At 37.4% G+C, this 20,642-nt stretch overlaps 1 protein-coding gene across 3 annotated transcripts in view; it reads right to left on the minus strand.

The window, feature by feature from the left end:
• Nucleotides 1-17,317: 17,317 nt before the first annotated feature.
• Nucleotides 17,318-20,642, minus strand: part of LOC124124606 — a 47,163-nt gene continuing 43,838 nt past the window's right edge. For 2 of the 3 annotated variants that reach the window (XM_048398108.1, XM_048398110.1), the window contains exons 10-11: nucleotides 20,339-20,398; nucleotides 17,318-18,658 (exon numbers count right to left, since the gene is read on the minus strand). In XM_048398108.1, coding sequence (XP_048254065.1) covers nucleotides 18,615-18,658; nucleotides 20,339-20,398 — 104 coding nt within the window. In that variant the 3' untranslated portion in view covers nucleotides 17,318-18,614. Of the gene's footprint in view, nucleotides 18,659-20,202; nucleotides 20,258-20,338; nucleotides 20,399-20,642 lie in introns of all 3 variants that reach the window. The other variant, XM_048398109.1, reaches the window with a different exon arrangement.

Here is a 20,642-nt window from a genome sequence, read left to right on the forward strand (position 1 = left end):
ATGCTTTAGTTTTAATGATGATCATTTGTTTCTTGTGCAGCTCTTGCCTCCGACATCTGACTACCGACACACTGTTAGTGTTACACGAGCTGGCTCAGAATGATACAAATATATCTATATGAACTTAAAATAATTGTAAATTCTCAATTTCAGTGTGGTGGCGTATACCCGGAATGTGGAAACGATGTGAGTTATTGGGAGAAAGAGTGTGAGCTGTGCAATGAGGACATTGAAGCTATACTCTGCAGAAAGTCCATATGCTTATTACCTATAGATGATACAATATTTAACGTTTTCGTCATGCAGTGGTCAATAAAGCCTTCAACAACTCCAAAGCAAGTTACTCTCACAACAGCAAAAAATATTTGTACATCTATATTTCTCTAAACTCATAAACAGAATAAGTTTCGTATCCAGTACCACCTCAACGTCGACAACATCGCCCCTGTCTACTCTGTCGTCCTCACTGTCGTCTCGATTATCGTTCCAGCATTTTCGAGCATTTTCTGCACGTATGACGACTTCTAAAATATATCTTTAATCGACATAAACCCCTAGTACAAAAGGGTAAAAAACCTGTACGTCAGTCCTTTCTGTAGGCCCAGAAATCACTCATGTCAAACACGTGCTTTTTTCCGGAAGTATTAAAAAACAAGGCAAGAAAAGATAATTCTAATGTAACGTTTTTGACCTGGAACATAACAAGTGAGAGGCGTCCGTAAAATATTGCCTCGCAGGGGCAAGACAGCAAGGTGAGGTGGGGTGAAATTGGGTTTAACGTCGCGTCCAAGATTATTGCACTTATATAGTGACGTGCATGTACGTGTATGTGTTTGTGTGGCTGCTTGTACTAGTCCGGACTGATGCCGATTTATAGTGCTAGCTCACTGAGATACCATGCCGCAGTTTAACATGAATATCCCACTCAGACACAGTTTACTGACTCCGAGCCGACCAGTCCTTGTTTTAGCCCCTTAATGCCGAGCGCCAGACAGGGTAACAACAAGTATCATCTTTAACGTCTTTTGGTATGACGCGGCCGGGGATCGAACCCCGGACCTTCCGCTCTCCGTGTGGATGCTCTACCACTATACCACAGAGGCGGTCAAGACAGCAAGGATGTACAATGTATGTTCTTGTATATCCCAACATTCAACTTAGTGCCTAGAACACATGACTGTGTCGTACAGGATGTTGCATGAACATAGATATGAAATAGATTTGACAACGGAAAACATCATAACCACGTACTTCAGTTAGTTTCAAGGTGGTTCCCGGTTTTGATTCAGTGTTAACTTCAGCCTGAACAAATATTTGGACAATCAAAATAGTGGAAGAGATTCTGTAATTCATTCTTTTTAATCAAATCAAAACTAAAGTATAAACAATATCAGTTTGACAGAAACGTTAATGAATGTAAACCGATATGTTCTTCTCCGGTTGAATTTAGTTACTGACTTTTGCAAACACTTTTGTTTGTATAAATCCTTGCCCTGTAACTTCAGCAACATGTAGCAAGAGTGAGTGAGTTAGATTTGGCGCCATCTTTATCGCTGGCGTAAATATCTACACACCCAAGGGCGCCAATTATAGTGAGTGAGTGAGTGAGTATGGTTTAACGCCGCTTTTAGCAATATTCCAGCTACATCACGGCATTTTACCCATTTTGGGAATCGAACCCAGGTTTTCGGCGTGACGAACGAATGCTTTAACCACTAGGCTACCCGTCCGCCCTATAGCGAGAGAGTTCAATGAATATTATATTGACATGTTCCATAGATACGAATTTTAATGCCCGTGCTATGGCATAATGAAAGGTCATCAATATGTTAGGCTCCGACGTGATGCAAGGATAAAAAGTTCACGGATTCGATGAAAGCTTTGAGCAGCTTATGGCGCTGACAACCCAAAATAATAAATACTATCATGGTATTCTTTAACCCCAAGGAAATGAAACGGAAACCCAGCGACGTAAACTATTAGTCGCCCGTGTCCTCAAAACATGACAAAAGTTAGATAGTTTGATATATGAAGAGAAGATGCATGTATAACACTGACATTGCTATCTTATCAAGTGCATGGAATTATATTAGTTTTGTTTCTTATAAACAATGTGTATCTCAATTGATCACTCTCTGCACAATCTTACCCATGAAGATCCGGGTCAGAATAGGTCTTCAGCAACCCATGCTTGCCATGAAAGGCAACTATGCTTTTTGTAAAAGGCGACTAACGGGATCGATGCTCATGATGACAATCACTGGATTGTGTGGTCCAGACTCGAGTATTTACAGACCGCTGTCATATAGCTGAAATATTGCTGAGTGCGGCGTTAAACAACAAACAAACTCTGCACAATCTCCAATAAGTTGCTGGCATAAAAGTTTTTTTAGAAACATATTTTTATTTACTACAAGCTGGTATAAACCACACGTGAAGACAAACCCATAATACATAAAAGGTTTTAAGTAGGAGTTTAGTAAAATCTTAGTAAAAATACTTTGAACCAAATCACAGAGAAGAAAGCTGAAAAGAAAAGTTAACACAAATATCAGAAAGCTAAGGATGACTTGTGGTCACTATCTTTATCAATTCAAGAGAAGCGTTATTGTCATTTCCTCATGAATCATTCCATCTCACTGCTTTGTTCCTACCCATAACACTTCAATCTCATACCAGATTAGTATTACTATGTATGTAAGGTAACGTCCATTTGATATTCAGGTCGTGGAGCTGAAATATTGAATCGCGATTACATATTGTTTTTCAGTTTCACCTTCAAAATGAGATATAGTTTTATCAAAAAAAATGTTCCTGGTTTTTTTATAAAAGAAAAACACCTTGCAACACTGTATTTTTTTGGCAGGCGATTTTTTTTTTCAACATTCTCAAGCAGTATTATATTTTTCAAGAAATTTCGGGGGCAATATAATATTTTTGATAAAATCCCCGGCCCCAAAAAAATATCAAATGGCCTGTCCTTACTGACAAAATAATAAATGTTAATGCATTCCAGATGTTATGAAATACTTTTGGAGTCATTGACTATACTCTTGAAACACATGAAATAACCTCTTGTTGGTACTTCTTTTAGAAAGTAATATGCACTTGCAGTTCAACTAGGTAACATCGGCTTGAAAAACAGATACCTAATGCGTCTAATTTTATATGACTTAGGCCAGTAAACGACAATGGAAATTGACAGCAATATAATTGACATTTCACACAATCTATAACCTTCGACCTCAATAATACTGCACATTGCAACTGGCTATCGGAATTCACTATCTTTACATAAATGTTTGAGGTCTCTACTCGTTTTAAAAAGAAAAAAAGAGTGAAGGAACCCCTTTAAAGCAAGAGTTTCATTTTAATTGACATGACAAAACATGAAGCAAATCTATCAATAAAATGTAAGCATTTGGATAATTCAAACAATGACAATAAGTGTCAAATATCTGAAACCTTTGAAAACACATTTTTCATGTTCCTTTGAATATTCATGGCTTATTTTCTTTTTTTAAGGTTTGGCAAACAATTTAAACTTTACATTCATTTTGTTATTATGTCTGGGGTTGTGACATCTGATGTCACGCAGCAGGTACTTGTGTCACATCTCGTTGCAAACATGCCAAACAAAATCCAAAAAGTAATGTTAATTATTTCTTTTAAAATATCCCATTCAATATATATGGTAATCGTCATTGCGTTTTCAAAGTGTTTCAGATTATATAAACATGTACCATATCAACACATACCACAAAAAGATAATGTAATGACATACATTAAAGCTCAAGAAATTAAAAAATGCTAACTTGGTAATACATCATGAACAATATAAAATAACAATATGTACAAATTTAGGACAATGTTATTGTGTATTCCTTATTTTGTCCTCTGTCTCACATCTTCCCGAGGCAAGGACGATAGCTGACTGAAAGTCCAGTTTCCGCCTTGCCGAACTACGCTGGAATTTCCAGGCTCGACCGTAGCGCCACCAGTGGCCATTACGACTTATGTCCCTTCTCTCTACCTTCTATTGACCACCAGATTCCATTTCCACATCACTTGCATTTGTTTCAAACAAAATGGCGACGCCCAGTCAAGACGATCCGATCGATAATCAGGATCTTTATTGTAAAAAATCGGGCCTTACCTCACGAAGTTCATCAAACCATATGAGCACCTTGATTAAAAACATGAAAGGATTAGGAAAATATTTGTCGACGCCCAGTTGACCGAACACATGCTTTGCAAATCCTGCAGTTGATCGAAATCTGCACGTTGAAATCAATGTTATTTACGAATCGAATGTCTAGTTCGTTGCGCGATTTTGATTTGGACTATGACATAGACTCAGTCCAGCCAAAATGTAACTCAAGAATTCAAGCCAAGTTCGGCAATGATGGAAACTGGACTTTCAAAGTCAATTAACTCCCTTGCCCCGGGAAGATCCGATCTCAAACACAACACAACTTTGAAGCAGAAAATGTCTCTTACTGCATAAAAACAGATTTTTAAGCACTTCCTGTTCTAAGAAAGCACCTGCATAATGCAGTATATCTTGGAAACTAAAAGTCCTATGCCTATTATATTTTCCTGACATTGACCTTCAGTTTCGGCAGTTGGAAAACATATGTAAATTTTGTGTAGCACACTGTAAATGGTGTTAAGAATGATACTATTCGCAAGACTTTTCAGTGTGTGACTGACCTTGATATTTCGTATGATTTTGTCGATATTCATTGCTAATCGTTTAAATATTGTTTACATTATAATAAAATGAGGTAAAAAGTTCCACGTTTTCCATTGTAGTTGTTATCAGGTGACCTTGAGCTTCATCGATTGTAATCAATTATCTTCTCAAAATAGGACCCAAACCAACCTAAACCAGTCTAATCAAAGTGAGGATATAGCGTAAACAGACCATTTGAGAGGTCAAATTCACACGCAGTGACCTCTACATTCAATTACATCCAATCATTGCTTGTTTCAGCTATTGGTGTTGGTATCAGTTAAAAGTATCAATACCATACTCACCAGACCTCCTAATTGAAATAATGTGCATGTCACTAAATGATTAAATGACCTTAACATTTAACACTATAGTGATATAATGTGTTTACTGAGTTGAATGTTTAACGTCTATCGACTGATTGCACATGCTTAAACGTTTCATGAAATTTGAGCTGTGTCCAACTTTGTGCCCTCTAGTGATATAACCTAAAACGGAGTTCACCGAATATTTAAACTGTTATATTCCATTCATTAAAGAGTCCAGTTGTCGTGGATATAACCTTGTATTATGCCTTGTTATAATGAGTAACCTTGACATTCAATGTCAATCAAAAGGTGCCCAGGGGAGTTATGGGAGGTATATCTGATATGTCGTCTTTCACGTTTGTCACAAGAGACAGACTGAAAAAAACAATTGCATCATCGGAGCTCAGATTAGAGAAAACATTTTAAATAGCCCTCTTTCCATGGGATTGCTTAATGGTAACGAACATTTTTTCTATTCCACTGCAAACACCAAAACGTCGTTTTTTTCCGTATATGGTCATTCGACGGAAAAACGACGTTATTTGGACGTTTTCAAACCATCGTTTTTCCGTCCAAATAACGTCGTTATTTGACATCGGAATTTACTGGGAGAGAACGATAGCGTTAAGCTCCTCCCTTTCTTGATTGACATTGTCAATCAAGCAACAGCGTCTACCGGTATTTCTACTTCTCGGTTTTCATTGGTCAGTCCCCGCGTGTTAGATTACAGGCCCGCGTTTGACGCAGCACTCGAAGCGCTTAGCGGAAGTATTGAAATCAATCGTTCTGCGCATGCGGATTACTTAATGCCTTGACCAAATTTTCCGTTCTGTGCATGCGCGATTTCGCGTATTGTTTCACACACACACACACACACACACACACACACACACACACACACACACACACACACACACACACACACACACACACGCGCGCGGACACACACACACACACACACACACACACACACACACACACACACACACACGGACATACACACACACACACACACACACACACACATCACATTCTCCTTTCCCCACCATTATGTCTACGTCAGCCATCATGGATCCATGCGCATGCTTTCATACATAATCCATCCTCCATCCATTCCCCAACATCCATCGAACTATAACTATATCCGCCCTCATGTATCGGTATTCGTGCTTTCATACATACATACATCCCCCTACCATTCCCCTTCATCCATCGCAGTATAACTATGACTATAACCGCCTTCGTGCATCCGCACTTATGTTCACATTGCATCGTATATGCATCGAATTACACGTTTAAAATATCGTAAATATTTTACAGCATGTACATATTATATATCAGCAAACAGAGATTATTATAACGCAATAGATTTCATCCGTCAAAACATCACAGAAAGAGGGGCAGCCTGGAATTTTACAATGGCATCTGAATGCACTAAGACGTTCAACTGGTCAGGAGGTGAGAGTTGCGGAAGATTACGATAAACTTCAGTTACAGATCTCCATTACAAATATCTAAAGTATGAATAAAGATCACAGCTTGCTATGACGTGTACTTCATTCCTGCAGAATTAGCAATGTCCTTAGCTTTAAATTGTATGTCTAAATGCTTATGTAGACAAAGACCCAAATGTATATAGGCATGACCATATTATAATCTACGCAAATATCACCACATTTAAAATCAAAGCTAGATTGAGTCTTTGAAGGGCATTAAGAACTGATACACACAAGGAAAAATATTTATGGATGTCAACGAAGGAACACTGCGTTTCGGAATATATACTTTCTCCTTCATCAGGTGCATATTATTAAATGTTATGAGGCAGAGAACATATATTTGTACCTGTAAGAACAACAAAAGTAAAAAGATAGCAAAGAAGGGAAGCAACAAGGGAAGCCAACAGATAACTGGCATGGCGCTGATTACCCCGCCTCCCGTTTGCCCATTGTCCATTTCCCATTACCAATCATTCATAAGTTAAGTTTTGGCTTTAATTTGTCCATTGATAATCAACCATCAGCGTCTATCATCTCCACCCTAAAAATATGTAGTTTACTGAGAAAGTGGTATCCAAATATAATGTGTGTTACTGTTGACCACTTTCTTAAAGGCATTGTTGGTTCAAACCTTTCGGTCATAGAAGCCGTGCCATTTTTCTCTTGTCAGAGGAGTACACAAAGTATACGTCATCTGGACTAACATTTTTGGTTCGGTGGCTGGGTTAGATCGCCAACTTTGTGTTCTGGCGATTGGGTGCCTCACTCACAGTGTGGGTTCAAATCCCGGACGGGACTCAACCCAAGAAAGTACGAGAATCTGTACTTTACACAGAAAGTGTTATCCCAATTATAATATTTGTTGTCAAGAAAACACAATAAATGTATATTCGGCTTTGGATGGGTAATGATATCACAGACATATACGGATATTGATGATGACTTGGAGGAGTTTCGTAACGCACGTCTTCTCAATTCAGGGATTGGTAAATCCAAATATGTGTGTGCGCGTGCGTGCGTGCGTGCGTGCGTGCGTGCGTGCGTGCGTAAATGTGGGCCTGTTGGATGTTACATAAAACATTCATCTTGAGCGGGATGGTAGTTCGAGTTGGATTAGCATGTTAACTATATGATCTTCTTTAGGCAGAGAATTCCGCGCATGAATGTATTGATGAAATTTCTAGGTACATGGGGCCTTTTCGTCCCCAGGAATACCCACAGTGGAGACTTCAATGGGGATAGGGTGTACACAATGTGCTACCTGGTAAATTGTGTGTCATCAGACCGGACAACGTTGGTCTTTGACTGATTGTGGCGTAAAACACACTTATTCATTTACTTATATCGGAAATTGAATGTTCATCTTAATTGTTATTGTTGAACATGTAATATATTTTTACAGAAATAAAACAGTGACATTATAACTACAACTTTATGTGAGCGCGAGTAGCTTTTTTGGAATGAGATGAATAAGTCTTATAAAGTTGTAAGCTTCTTCACAACCGTGTAACTATGAATTGACTGTATTGGGTAATCAAAAAAGAGATAGGACCTAAAATAGCCAAATTTCATACGATTTCACTTGTCCGGCATCTTGGATGCAAGGCGAAAACATTTCAGCGCGTTTGAAGCCACTGAGAATGCCCCCTGCAGAGTTGGACGAACATTCTGCGGTGGCGCGGCTGAGTTGACCAGAGGCTATCAGCAGTATTTCCTGTCCAGGTTATTTAGGTCAGTTGTTTGTGTGTGTGTGTGTGTGTGTCTGTGTGTGCGTGTGTGCGTGTGTGCGTGTGTGTGTGTTTGCGTGCGTGCGTGCGTGCGGGGGGGGGGGGGGGGGGGTTGGAGCGTTGGGGGTGAGATTGGGAGGATAGATGATAGATTTAGCAACAAGTAAGGTCATCTTGAGTGGGGGGTATTCCCAGATGGATTAGCATATGAACTATGATTCTCTTTAGGCAGAAAATGAGGATCCACGATGTTCGACCTGGTAGAAGTGCGTTATCAAACCTCACAGCATTGGTTTTTTGACTGACTGTAGCGTCAAAACAAACTCATTCATTTACTTGAACTGAATGTTCATCTTCATTGTTATGGATAGTCACGGAGCCATGATCCAGAGTACAGGGTGTCATTAGATAGAAATAAACTAAGTAATAATAGGATTACTAGAAAAACGGGGTTTCACACACAAGCCAATAAACTTCGCTCATTAACACCAGAGTAAGTCAGTACAAGATTGAAAACTGCCCCATAATTATGTATGACATGCTTGTCGGGTATTGCTACATATATATGTGAAAACAAAGTTATTAAAATGAAGAGCAAAACTGATGAAAGTTAACAATAAACGTGTATACGTGTTATATCGTCACTGCAAAAATAATGATTGTTTGTCTTTAGTATTAACATTCAAATACGTTATAGCGTATGTATTAGCGACATTGTCTTTGTTCCACCGGTGAGTCAGCGTTAGCCGTACTATCTCGTAGTATAATTGTATTTCTGAAGACATCACGATACAGTTTTTACGATGCATCACGTCTGCACTAGCGCTTGATAACAGCCTTGTGTTTGGGTGTTTCAGTGGTTTAAATCGCTGCTCTTGATATTGTTGATTAAACTTTGATACTATGAACAATATAATGTTATGTGAGAGGTTGACCTTAGAATGGTAACATACTAAAAGTATATAGGATGACATAAACAGAACAATGAGAAGTTCGTCCAGATTAGTGTGTGCGCGCATTAATTGTTTTATTAAATGTATCTTCGAGAGTCAGTAAGAAACTAGAAATAACTGCCTTTGTTCTGTAAACCTCACCAAGTTTCAGCTTTCGCCTCTTCCTTTGTGGACTGAGGTTTCACATTTGTAAAATGATCTCTCTTATCTGTCTGTACCATCAACTTAACTGCCCTCACCCCCTGCAGTTTTCCCGTCCCATATTGCCAAGCAGGTGACCCACAAGGAGGAATACCGCCCTCCCTCAGTCCAGTGATACTGTGCCTAGCACAATATGTTGGGGATATGTAGCCTTGCTGTGGGCAAACATTTTGTAACAATTTGGCAAACTTTGATATGTAAACAGCAAATATTATTCAGTTTTATTTCAACAAAAACGGAAAAAATCGGATCCTACTTATTTTGTGGATACCATAACAATAAATCAAGCCAATAGATCGTTTGAGCTGGCATGAATATAAAAAATAATTAGCAAGTCGATAGTCATAATTCCCTCTGTTTGTCCCACGTGAAATGTTCTTCATGAATAGAATAGATGGCTGATAGACGTTCGACCGAATAATATCATTTGCTAACTTCAACTGTTCATCTAATTTCCATGAATGTATGTTACATAGTTCATATGTTCATGGGCTTCTTCACTGAATGTATAGTGTGGAGGACTACTTCACTTGAGGATAAGTAACATAAATAATGATGATAATTATGATAGGATTGCCATTATTATTCCTTCAGACTATTAAAAAAAAGTTCTTATGTTTTCATAGAGAGAAAGAGGTATGGAGATTGTGAAATTATTTTTAGCATCGGAATTGTTAGCATAATTCTTAAAGATATTATGTTTTGTTTGTTTGTTGTTAAATGCTGCACTCAGCAACGTAAGGATATTAAAATATTACATTTCGGTTCGGTTGTATTTTTATATTTGTATCATTTTGCAAATGTTACAGAGACCTGATAAGGGATATATAATAATGTATAGTCGCTATTCTTAAAGTAAGAATATGTTAGATTTCTCAACCAGAAATATTGCACACAAGAGGATAATAATATTTCATGACACTATTCAACGTCGAAGTCAACGATATTTGTGTATGGTATTGCTACATGACACGGATACGTCATAATAAAGCAGTTAGAAATTGGCATTTGATGATATAAGATAGCTACGCGATAAATCACAAAGAACAAAGAAGGAAGCGATATTTATTTCACGATAAAACATTGTTCTATCATGACGTCATTTATTGAGATTCGAACATGCACTCGCAACTTGAAAAGTAAAAATTGTAAATTTGACCTTATTTTTGAGAGGTATGTGTCTAGTGAGTTATTCCCAATAAATGTTGCTGGAGAATCCGAAAGTGAGAGTGATATGACAATCGGTATTGGGAGAAAAGGTACAGATGATTGACGAGAAAATTGTGAGAATATGCGGGACCAAACTCAAATCCTAAAAAGGATTTATCTAGCATGGCCGCTGTCGGATTCTATTCAAGGAATCATCATTATTTAAGTACGGGTAAATATTGTAAAGCGTGTATTTTTTCCTAATTTAACACCCTAAAAGAGGCTGTACGTAATGTTGACATCTCATATAGAAAGAAACGAGTCTCGGTCGTTGTTTATCGTACAATAAACAACTCCCACTCGTCGTTTGTTTCTTAATTACATGACCATATACACTAACATTATATCTTTTCATGTTTATCATGAGAAACCATTGCGACAACATAGGAGCATGTTTCATGATTCATCATAATAAATGATGACATTGGATGCTCGCAAAAACGCGAGCTCATTCCGATCCACTAGTGGCACCCGCCACAAACACATCCAAAGGCAAGCCAATTGTTCACCCGAAAAGGCAGGGACATCTGACATCATTTTTGTCATTGATACGTCAAACCTGGAAATGCCGTCTACACGTCCAACACAAAGCCCAAGCCAGGACCCAAATACTTCAAACCCGGCCAAAGTTCTGTTAATTACATACATTTCTCCCTAACCTTAAATAATCTATACTAGTTCTGAAGTAAATCGTATTTACCCGTATGAATCGTCTTATGTTATTTATTGCCGATAAACAGAATATGCATACTTTCTGAAAGTACTGTGTGATAAGTCACGCACCAAACCTATACTCTCGATATACATGCTGCTCTTACTTAAAAAAGAATATTGGGTTAACAAGATACGTATATTAAAGTACCATGCTTTCCTGATGTGCTCTCATTCTAATTTGAAATAATGGCATAAATAGTTACCACTCATCTTTCAATAGTTTTCAAGGTTGGGTTAATCACGAACATATTTGAATATGTACAACATCTATACTTACTTATCTTTATACTTAAAGGCATCAGGTTTGTCTGTCATAAGACCCCAAAACAAATATGTCCAACACAGCCTAATATTTGGCTCTTGGCTCCTTGTTCTTATATTTTATAAGTATTGTTTAAACAACTGTTTTTTTTCTGTAAAATATGTTCATTTCAGAAATAAGATGTTATTCTAGCATCAGGTCTGTGGTACGTTTTCTGCATCAGCATTACATTAAAACGATATTACATTATATAAATCCACACAGAGGAATTGCTTAACATTTATCTTTTAAGGAAGAGTGCAGGACGACTTGCTTTATACATATAAATGTGGACATATATGTATGGACATTTGGATGATACAGATATATACCTCCTTAAAGATAGTGTTCGTAGATGACTGTAGAAAATGGAATAATTATGTGAGTAATCGGGTTAATACCACGTTCAGCAATATTTAGCCATATTGCGATATTGGTTTCCAACATACAAGACGGACCATGAAATTATGACTTGAATTTGGACCTGGCTTTCTGGTGTGATGTAACACCCCAGAATCTCCGGTAGAAAAAGGGATCAAAGCACGAATTAAGATCACGAGATGATACTGATGTATACATCTGGACATATATTTGCGTAGTATTACTACCTTAATTCATCAGTATATATGTATTTCGCATAAAAGGATATTATAGGATCGACGCTGACATGCGCATACAACCTATTCACCAGTGCTGTAATATTTCATTTCTTCTGACACATATCGACACGAGAAATTATATTTAAATTTAAAAGGAGCCCAAGTGGGATAGAAATTTGAGTCTGAACCTGTTGAACAAGGCTTGTCTCATTTTGGGCTATAGCATTGCCGCAAGGCCTGGACGAAAGGGAACACCTGTTTGCACCCATTAGATACCAATCACAACTTCTCTCTCCAAACGAAAACAAAATACGAAAAATGTCGGAAGTGTATCCTTCTAATTTTCTATTTGGATACATGTTTTAACTTTAAAGTAATTATATGTATCTCATGTATTATTGGTATCTGTGATGCTGGTACCGTTTTGTTGTCATTGTTTAGCTTTTGTGGAGTTATTATGAATATCAAATACATGCCTTGAAATATGGACTTGTGAAAGAACTCATCATTGAATCATTTGCATTTAAATTAATGCATATACCATTTACTTGGCGTGTATGGACATATTATCCATCTACTTATACACACTTATTATGGACATAAACAAAATTTCATTGTACCTTATTATTTAAAAAAATACACGTGAAGATCCGGGTTAGAATAGGCATTCAACAACCCATGCTTGTACGAAGGCGACTTGGCTCGCTGACTTGGTTGATGCATGTCATCGTATCCCAAATGCGTAGATCGGTGCTCTTGATGATAATGACTAAATTGTTTGGTCCAGACTGGATTATTTACGAACCACCGTCATATAGCTGGTATATTGCTGAGTGCGGCGTTAAACAACAAACAATCAAACACAATCTATATAATTATTAAACACCTTCCAACAATGAGAAATTAAACTTATATTTTCTAAATACTCTGTTATATTTATAACATAATTTGATTCATAATTTAATTATTGCGTTGCTTTCTTCCCTGTCATTCAATGTGCATGTTCAAACCCCTAAACTTATAATATTTCATTTTTCATAAATGGCTACGTTAGTGCGTTGCCTAGATCTCTCGTTACCTATTCACAAGAATAGATTAAAATAATTTGTTTTACTATCATATTTCTTTTGATCTAATTCATAATACGAAATTGATAATTCATTTATAATAGTACAGATCATATTCGTGTATATCACTATCTGATGCTAAGGTTTTATTTCAGAAAATATAATTAATTCAAAATGTAGAAAGATACACAATTTGCAATTATTTGACTTTTAAACTGTACAAAGTATGATATAATGATAAGAATGCCTGTAACGGGTAGTATTTAAGAAAGAAATATTTGTCGAGAAGTCCCATTTTTCAGATATGCCCTTCAGTAGTATTATTGCATATCTCCAGAGAGAGGTTTACATTGTAGTTCTCATTATTTGTGGATAATTCAAAAAGCAACATAGAAAATATATATGCTACCATGACGAAAGAATACAGAGTATACATAACTTGCAATTCTATATATTCAGCAAACAGCCCAAAACCGAAACTCCACAACATATCCGATTACACTGATTAAGGCTGTCCCAGTTCTCCATGCAATACTGACGCCCGTTCGTCTCCCAGACCATACAGAATAAACTTAAAAGGAATCCAGCTCAAGTCTAGAACGATTTGGCTAGCCTAGATTGCCTTAATTCTATCCATGAAAGTAAGCATTAATAAAAAAATATTGTTCTTGTCTGCTTCAGATTATATTTTGTAGATACTTATTTTAACTAGGAAAATTGTACTGACACCGGCGCTGTCCCTATTGAAGCTATCCATAAGAATTTCGAATTGCCGTCCATTATTCGATGTCAATACATCGATGACAAGTGAGGATATCATAAAGTCATCGTTGATGCCGCGCTACACTTTGATAAAAATTATAATCAAGTTGACTGGTGTGTACATTACTACAGTGAACATGTACATGATCATGCCCTATTAATCAAGTGCCGTAATGTCAAATACTAATTTATTATTGTGTGATGAATTTAACTGGATCAGTGGTTACATGTGATATTAATATTCCATCAATTTCTTTCCTGGTTGGTCCATCCATGTCTACAAAATGAAAATAATACAATTAAAATGGAGCATAGAACAATTCTTAATTTCAGGCTAGAGCTGTGGAAATCTAGACTTTCCCAATCATTATAGACCTGAGTTGGTCTCATGTTTTACATTATTCTCTTGGGTCAACGTCACAGCTCATACCATACACTAACAAGACCAGCTTGCCCCCCGCCGGAGCTCCCGGATTTTGGTTATATCATGTAACATGGCCAACTCTGCTCTTAAGTAAACAAGAACCTAATCAGCGAGGGGTCCTTTATCATCCCTATGTGGCTGCTTATAAAAATCTGATATCTTTTCCCAAAGACCTGGTTAATAATATATTTTCTGCTGAATATTCGAAACAAATAGAGTGAGTTGGTACTACATGTACATATGTATACGGTTCTATTTTAAATGACTGCAGCGCTCCATTATGAAAACAATTTGTTTTAACGCTGCTCTCAGCAGTATTCCAGTGATATATGACGGCGGTCTGTTGTATATGAAATATATGCAAATTGAATCTTGAATCTTGAAAGTTGTAACATTTCCGCAAATAAGTATCACATGCAGTATACAGTATATCAACTGCAATATACTGTATACATCAGTATACAGTGTGTCGCGAGCTCTGCGCTGGGCTGGAGCACACATTTCCTACCCCTCTCCCTTCGGCAAACACATCACTAGGGTTGCAACGAGGTCACAGGTCAGGCGTGCACTCGTCAGTTGTCTAATACGGTCAAGAGTAAGATCTTCCGGAAGACCACTGCACTGGAGGTATGTGGATTATTGAGGAGGTACTACGTGTTTGGAACTGGGAGTTGAACACTAAGCACTTTTAGAGAAGAGCTCACAATAAAACGTTAAGGACTTGCGGACGGACTTGTGTTTTCATTTCAAGACGTACATTTATCAGGTTGAACTTCCTAACTGTAACAATAACTGAACTTTACGCCTTTTATACACATTTGTGATGGGGCGACAATGCGACAACGAGACATATTTTGACCTTGAAAATGTCGCGTTACGGCATCGTCGCCCTTTTGTAAAATAAAGAAAAGGATTATCAAAGAGCGACAATGCGAACACGCGACAATGCGACAAATGGCCAATTGTCGCGCTTTTGTTAATTTTGACACGTTTTGCTTGTTTTTGTAAAGGCGTCAATGCGACAGCGAGACAATGTCCCTTCCATAGTAATCCGTGCAAATAAAACTGAGTAATGAAATAGAAGTCTGACATGCCAGTTAAAAGATAGAGTGTTGCAGCTTCTGATTTCATAGATCTTCAAGAAGGGTTATCAATATGGGATGGGTGATGAGTTCAACTGCATACTCTGTGATTCACAATAATGCTCCGAGTCAATACATTTTGTCAAAGGTATGACATGTATTACGTGAATGAACATATTGTTTATACTCGTCCATGTTTTTGACGGACAAAATAATTTACATGCTCGGTAAAACTGAGGACGGGCATCATTGTGTGTTTCCGTGCTTTGTTCAGGTGAACAATTGACTTGTCCTTGCATGTGTATGTGACGGGTGCCACTTGTGTGGCAGGATACGCTCACCTTTTCCCGAACACCCATTGGATGACCTGAACCACTTCGGATTTTTATCCCACATCAGTCTGATACACCATGATATAACTGAAATACTGAAATACTGTACAGTTGAAAATGATGTTTAATGCGATTACCGTATTGTGTTACTGCAACTGTTCATATTTTGTGGAGTGATGTTATGTAATATGTAAAAGAAAGCATATTCAATTGTCCAATTGATTTGAATAGAATATACTTGCGTCAGTGTATTTTATCAACGCCCCAAATCGTAATTTAAACACATAAAATAACAGATCACGCATGGTGCCTTGACTTACTACTAGATTTAATGGGCCACCCCGGAATATAATAGTTCCCCCCAAAGCGAGGAACATATGTTTTAGTATGTTTACAAGAAATATATTCCAAACAATATCCTCATTAGATGAGAAGATCTTTTACAGAATTACCTCAGTAAGTCAATTACAATGCCAGAGCGTCGTAATACATTTACATCAAGTACAAGACGTCAAAATGGCCGACACGATAAACGTGACGGGAGATATTTCCGAAGTTGTTAATTAACCTGTGGCTATTTCAAGCCTTTGACATCACTGATCAATTGGCCGATCATTGAAAGGTGATTGTGAAGATGTGTCAAATAGATACTAAGGTAAATTCATAGATTTCTGTAAATTGTCACTGCGACAGTTTGGATTTTTTTTCGTGTTTTTTCTCTCTGGGATGGTTTGTAGCGAGGGTATCCTTAAATGGGCTTGCAACCACGCTTCGGTATGAATTCGTACCAGGGAATTCCAAGGGTTTTCCCCAGGAATGTGGAAGTAGTCAGTGTTTACGCCTTTTCAAGAATACAGTCACGTGAAGAACGTCATGTGACCGACCTCGCGTCCAAGTCGTATATCTTGTAAACTTCACTTTAAAAAATTAGTTATTGTTATTACCAAAAGAAACACAACCCATTATCCGATAGGGGTAACTGTACATAGCCGTTACCACAATAAACTTGGTAACATTGTTTGGTTTGACTTCTTGGCGCGTGTCTGAATTCCATTAACATGTAACATATCCTAAAACTAGCTTATCAGCAAATCTCGCTGCACTGCGCGCGACGGATACTAGAGCAAGGCATGCCAGAAATACGAAACCTAAAGCGTCCGAAAGGAAGCCTTGGACATCACGTGCGTCGGGGGACCAGCGCCATCTGATTGGCCGTTAACAGTTGTACAAGGCGGAGCAAAAAGCATCGTTTTTCCGTCCATTTTACGCTTGAAAAACTCGACCCTTTTCTGGACACTTTCTAGACGCTGACCAATTAATCAATTTTAATGAATTTTTAGTCGTTTTTCCGTCCAATGACCATATACGGAAAAAAACGACGTTTTCGTGTTTGCAGTGTTCTATTTCAAAATATGAAACATTTGTGTAGATACACATCCTTTCTAGTGAAGTGCTTGTTGACTTTACTAAGAAAATAAGAAAACGTTCAACTTTATGGGTAACGACAAAGATAACTTTGCGTGTTAGACGAGGGATTACGAGAATAGCAGTAGCTCTTCCTCCAAAAAGCATGTTTCTGTAGTTTGTTTGTAGTCATTCCAGCTTGATGACGGTGTAAGTAACTACATCGTAACGTATCTACATGCAATAAAAAAGAATTTATCAATAAAGTTGTACGTTTTCTTATCTATTCACCAACTTCTGGAATGCCAAGTAACCTTTGGCTTCATTCAATATATCCCTTCACAGCATTTTGCTGAAGGGTACAAAAGCAACTAACTTTCGGAAAAGAGTAGATATTTGATTTTCTTGGCTTTAACTCAATCATGTGAAAAATGAAAAATTATATGGGTCCTAGCAATAGAGGTTCCGCAAATTATGTCAGTAAAGCGATTCTTAGTTTCAAACACCATTCCATGTGAGGACAATAATCCCAAATTAATGCATTACCGAAAAAGATTATATCTGAAGCAATTCCTTATTTTGACTTGTACCATAAGTCCCTATATCGTTAATAGTTACCTTGCCTTTGTATGCATTTGTGACAGATGCCACTAATGGGGCACGATACGCTCAACTTTTCGCAAACATCTGGCATCATAAGTAAGGATAAGAATTTATGGATGAACAACTTTTTTGTTCATCCATAAATTCTTATCCTAACTTAGTACTCCAACTTCTAAATGCCTATCAAAGAAGTTATCTGGCATCATCACCATTTGATAGTGATTCAAAGACACATGCTTGGGATGTCAAAATTCAACGATGTGGATTTTTTTTAATTATGAAATGGGTTTTGTCGACTTTAAAATTATTCAATGTTTACATAACATGTTATATTGTTACAAAGAAACAGTGGTATGGATATAGAAAATGTTTACCGGCCTCTCAAACAGATAACCAACTCTTATGGATATAGTTTATAAATGATATTATGTGACATGATGAATAAAGAATGTCAATGCCAGAGAATAATCAGCCTCAATGATCTGCAAAACGGATTCAATTGGACTTAACAGGTATAATAGTGGTGAAACTGATTTGAGGGAATCACTGAAAATCGGTGATGACATCAAGTTATTTGCAAAAAGGGTAAGCATGTTTTGCTCCTCCGGTCGCACACGCAACTCACAACATGTGCATCAAAAAGTGCCTGTTGCCGAACGCCTCACAGCGGTTTTTACTGCAGAACCAACGTGATCTAACATGTCTGAGTGAGGTTCATCCGTTCGCACGTTTGTTTGCCTGCAAGAAATGGGAAGATTAATATATCATATTTAATGTAGTTCCATTGTCAAGACGACGAACCAACATAGAATCACAACGAGGCGGGACAAGAAAATAGGAAATGACAGTTACTACCATTGAAAGGCCTATTTGTGTCATTATCTGTAACTTCAAAGACATTTATAAGTTAGAAAGCTTTTTTTCATAGACCCCTGTTCAGACATGCTTTTTCCAAGAATATGGTAACAGCTGAATTCTTACTGTCCTAATGTCCATTTTCTCCCTACTGACGTATCACAGACGAGTGAGTGTATTGAGTTTAATGTCGTAAAAAGTATTCCAGTTATATCATGGAGTGTCAACTTCATGGAAGAGGAAAGCCCGAAGTGCTTTGGGTCTCAGTCGTTTACCCAGGAGCACGGGCATGGTGCTGAAAAACCTAGAAACATAAATCGGGGCCAACCGGGATTCTGACAGGCCAAATGGACACAACTCTGCACGTCGAATTGCGGCGCCTTAGACGACTGAGCAAGCAATGCTCGGATCAAATACCTCATTCAACCACAACTTTGAACGAAAATAATACCGAAGTGTTACGAAAACATCAACTCACATGTGTTGCATGATATTATGGTAAATCTTAAGAAGCAACGACATATATATACCTGGTTTTATTAGTTACCTTGGAAATGGTATAAAGCAATAAAACTTGTATTTGATGACCTTACATACACCTGAAGAAGTATATGCTTTTAACTGCATGTATCTTAACATGACACAAGTACACCAGACAAAGGATATGTACTACTTCTTCAGTTGACACTTATCCGAGATGGTTATAGTAACCTTTAAAAATGGATTAAGTGGTTTTCAATGTGACTTCCCCATTAGGATGGCCGTTAAACTTTGATAATCTTTTAAGGTTACTATCGGTAATAAATCCTTGCAATGAAAAAACAAAAAGCAAAAGTTTGAAAAACTTTCTTAAAGGGTAGGATATCATGGTGATGATGACTTCTTCAAATAAAAAGTTGCATTTGTCAACGATTATGTGCAATGGTATGATTTAAGGGGATTTTACTTGCAATAATGACAATTCAGCTACCAGCTTCTCTGGCCATCTCTTATACACATATATAAAGAAATGGTACATTTTAGAAACGTATACAGAAACACACACACACACACACACACACACACACACACACACACACACACATTAGGGTTGCATTTAATTTGATTTTCTTTTGTAAGAATGACACTGAGTACTAGTATTCAAAAGGTTTATGTAATGTTTTGCAATGTGACCACATATGACCTTCATCTTGTGTTGATGTCAGTCAAATTATAATCATATCAACACTACCCGGCAGAGAGATCAGGTACATCCAGTTCGGGGAAGTTTCCATTACTAACTAAGATAGCACTGTCACAGGTATAAATTGTCATGATTATTTCATTAAATGTGACCTTCAGCTCCACTCTCAGAACATATCTAGTTTTGAGCAAAAGTGCTTACAAAATACCTACTCCAAAGACCTTCTGGAGAAACGAATACCTACCTGGTTGATGTGTTTTATCCACTTGATTTATTGGTTCATGTGAATCCGGACCTCTCTAAATATTACAGAACAAATAATGTATGATTTTATACAATGTAGTTGTAAAACTGACCTTCTGAGGGAAACGATTACCTACCTGGGTCACTTGTTTGATCCTCATGTCCCGCGAGTTTATGTGATTCGGGAATTGTCTCCTCTGTAAATATTGCAGTGCAAAAATGCATGGTTTTACACTCTGTAAGTTATAAAACTGAAACAAACTGGTTCTTTTGACCATCAGAAATTATTATTGGCATTTATATGTATTAGCATCATGTTTTTCGCAAGTGTTTACGCCTTTCAAATTTTTACGTGTCATCGTTCTGACAATCGAAGTGCAACGCTGCTTTTAGCAGATATTTCTTACGAATATGGAAAGGGTTTTGTCGTGTTATTATTAT

Source organism: Haliotis rufescens, unplaced genomic scaffold (assembly GCF_023055435.1).
Source record: "Haliotis rufescens isolate VD_foot unplaced genomic scaffold, xgHalRufe1.0.p SCAF_18, whole genome shotgun sequence".
NCBI lineage: Eukaryota > Metazoa > Mollusca > Gastropoda > Lepetellida > Haliotidae > Haliotis > Haliotis rufescens.